Here is a 2,516-nt window from a genome sequence, read left to right as displayed (position 1 = left end):
ATGGGGTTTGGACGAAGGTGGAGGGGCTGGGTTATGGAATGTATCAGCACGTGTTCTATGTCAGTGTTGGTAAACGGATCGCCTTTTAAGCCGTTCAAGATGGAAAGGGGATTGAGACAAGGTGATCCTTTGTCTCCCTTTTTATTTGTTCTTGCTGTTGATGTCCTGCACAGGATGATTGGAGAGGCTGTTAGGAATAGTCGTATATCTCCGTTGTTGGTTGGGAGAGATCATATCGAGTTGTTGCATCTTCAGTTCGCAGATGATACGGTTTTGTTCTGCCCACCTGAGGAAGAAACCATTAAAAATTACAAGAGGCTATTACGGTGCTTTGAGTTGATGTCGGGTTTAAGTATTAATTTTGATAAATTTAGCTTGATTCCTATTAACTGTAATGAGCTGTGGGTACGACGTATGTGCAGGGTGTTGGGATGTAAGGAAGCAACTCTTCCAGTAAAATACCTGGGAATTTCGCTTGGAGCAAATCTCAAGTTGGTTAAGACTTGGAAGCCAATTATAGACAAAGTGGAGAAAAATCTTAGCCTCTGAAAAGCCAAGGTCCTCAACAAAGCCGGTAAGTTGGTGCTTATCAAATCTGTGCTGAATAGCCTCCCGGTGTATTATCTGAGCTTATATAAGATGCCTAAGGCTGTAGCAGAGAAGTTGATCTCCTTGTAGAGAAGATTCCTATGGAGTAAGGAGGATGGGAGGAATGGTATGGCTATGGTCAAGTGGGAGGTGGTACAGGCTCCTAAAAGGTTAGGAGGCCTAGGAATCGGAGATGCTTTGATCCGGAATACAGCTCTTCTGTTTAAGTGATGGTGGCGCTTTTCTAAGGAGGAATGTCCGTTATGGAAGAAAATGGTTTGTTCCTGTAATAATTTGAATCCAACTGTGTCTTTGTCCACCAAAGAATTACCCGTGCGGGGGTCCGTGGAGGGATATTTGTCAGTTACAGTTCACGACTCAAGAACTGAGGCAGAAGATGATTAATGGGTTGTCTATGGAGGTCGGAGACGGAAGAGATACTCGCTTCTGGGAGGATGTCTGGCTACTTGGAGGGTTGTTGAAAGATCGTTTTCCTAGACTTTACTCTGTTTCAAACCAAGTAGGATCAGTGATAGGGGATTGTGGGTTTTGGGATGGATTAGAGTGGATATGGAACTTCCAATGGTGACGACAATTGTTCCAATGGGAGTTGGATCTAGTGAACCAGCTACTTGATGCGTTAAGGCTGGTTAGACTTGCATATGACAGACAGGACAAAGTTGTGTGGAAATATGATAAATAAGGTATTTTTTCAACTAACTCATTTGTGCAGGTAATGCAGGCGGACATGGTCCCGGAGGAGATCACAAGCTATAGCTTTACGAGTACTATCTGGAAAGGACTTGTTCCACCAAGAGTGGAGGTGTTTGTTTGGTTTGCATTGACTGGCAGAATCAGTACGAAGGAGAGACTGAGTCGACTTGGGGTCATTAACCAACAAGATACTTTATGTGTATTATGCAATAACTGTGTTGAGTCTGGTGACCACTTGCTTCTAGGCTGTAATTTTTCTTGACAGGTTTGGTGTGTATGGCTATTATATGCTGGTAGATTATGGTCTTGTGCGGGTTCGTTGAAGGAGCATTTCTTAAGTTGGACTGAGGTTTCAGCTAGAAAGGCGGAACGTAAGGCATGGATGGTCAGCTTTTGCGCGATTATCTGGAATTTGTGGTTGGAAAGAAATAGAAGACTATTTCAGAATAAGGGAAAAGGAGTGGAGGAGATTATCAACATGTACTCTCTGAACTACAACGAGTGGCTAGGTGCGAATCCATTTGGTTGTTGATGGCAATGTCGGAAATAACATGGGGATATAAGTTACTGCTTTTTTTATGTTTGTCTTTTATTTTTCCATTTTGACTATACTCCACTTCATGTGTTGAGCTTTACTTTCAAAAAAAAAGATATGCGGATCAGATCCAATCCATGAACATCCTTAACTATTCTTTTATGGTTGAATGGTTAATGTCACATTCATTTTTTAATATTCATGGATTTCTAAAATTATTATTTAAGTTACCATCCTATATAATTTGTTTTACAAGAATGTTATTTGTACATTAAAATTAGTCATTAAAATCAGTTATTAATGTATTTATGTATAAATACATATATAATTTAATTTATTTTTAATGTATATTTATATTTTAATATGTATTTTATACTAATAATTAACTTTAATGACTGATTTTAATACACATATAATATAGCCTTATATTTTATTTATCCTATTTTAGTAATTACTTATCTCTTCTAATTCTCTTCTTGCTCATTGCTAACAGCACTATTTTGTCAAGTGTTATTCTCGCAAGTTGCAATTTTTGAACAGAAGATTCAGTGTCATTCAAAATTTATCAAGTGTTACTTAACAATTTTTTTTATTTAATAGTATTCAATATCAATTATTTGATCATACTTAAAGATAGATATGTGAATTTTATTAAAAATATATTTTTTTATGAGATAAT

General features: G+C 37.7%; 1 protein-coding gene across 1 annotated transcript; it reads left to right on the top strand.

Annotated features, from left to right (window-relative positions):
* On the top strand, window positions 1-1,834 carry LOC107645423. The gene is made up of 5 exons (XM_016349442.1): window positions 1-326; window positions 423-495; window positions 914-1,108; window positions 1,322-1,474; window positions 1,568-1,834. The coding sequence occupies exons 1-5, from the start codon at window positions 1-3 to the stop codon at window positions 1,832-1,834; spliced, it is 1,014 nt and encodes a 337-aa protein (XP_016204928.1).

This window comes from Arachis ipaensis, chromosome B01, assembly GCF_000816755.2.
Source record: "Arachis ipaensis cultivar K30076 chromosome B01, Araip1.1, whole genome shotgun sequence".
NCBI classification, from domain to species: Eukaryota; Viridiplantae; Streptophyta; class Magnoliopsida; order Fabales; family Fabaceae; genus Arachis; species Arachis ipaensis.
Note: the sequence above shows the minus strand (reverse complement) of the source record. Positions and strands in the feature narration are given on the sequence as shown.

Bases quoted from the DNA above. Each gene is read 5' to 3' on its own strand.
- LOC107645423 (XM_016349442.1), top strand. From the start codon at position 1: ATGGGGTTTGGACGAAGGTGGAGGGGCTGGGTTATGGAATGTATCAGC. The intron at 1,109-1,321 runs GTAGGATCAGTG...TCATTTGTGCAG, and splicing joins TTTACTCTGTTTCAAACCAA to GTAATGCAGGCGGACATGGT. The intron at 1,475-1,567 runs GTCATTAACCAA...TTTTCTTGACAG, and splicing joins AGAGACTGAGTCGACTTGGG to GTTTGGTGTGTATGGCTATT.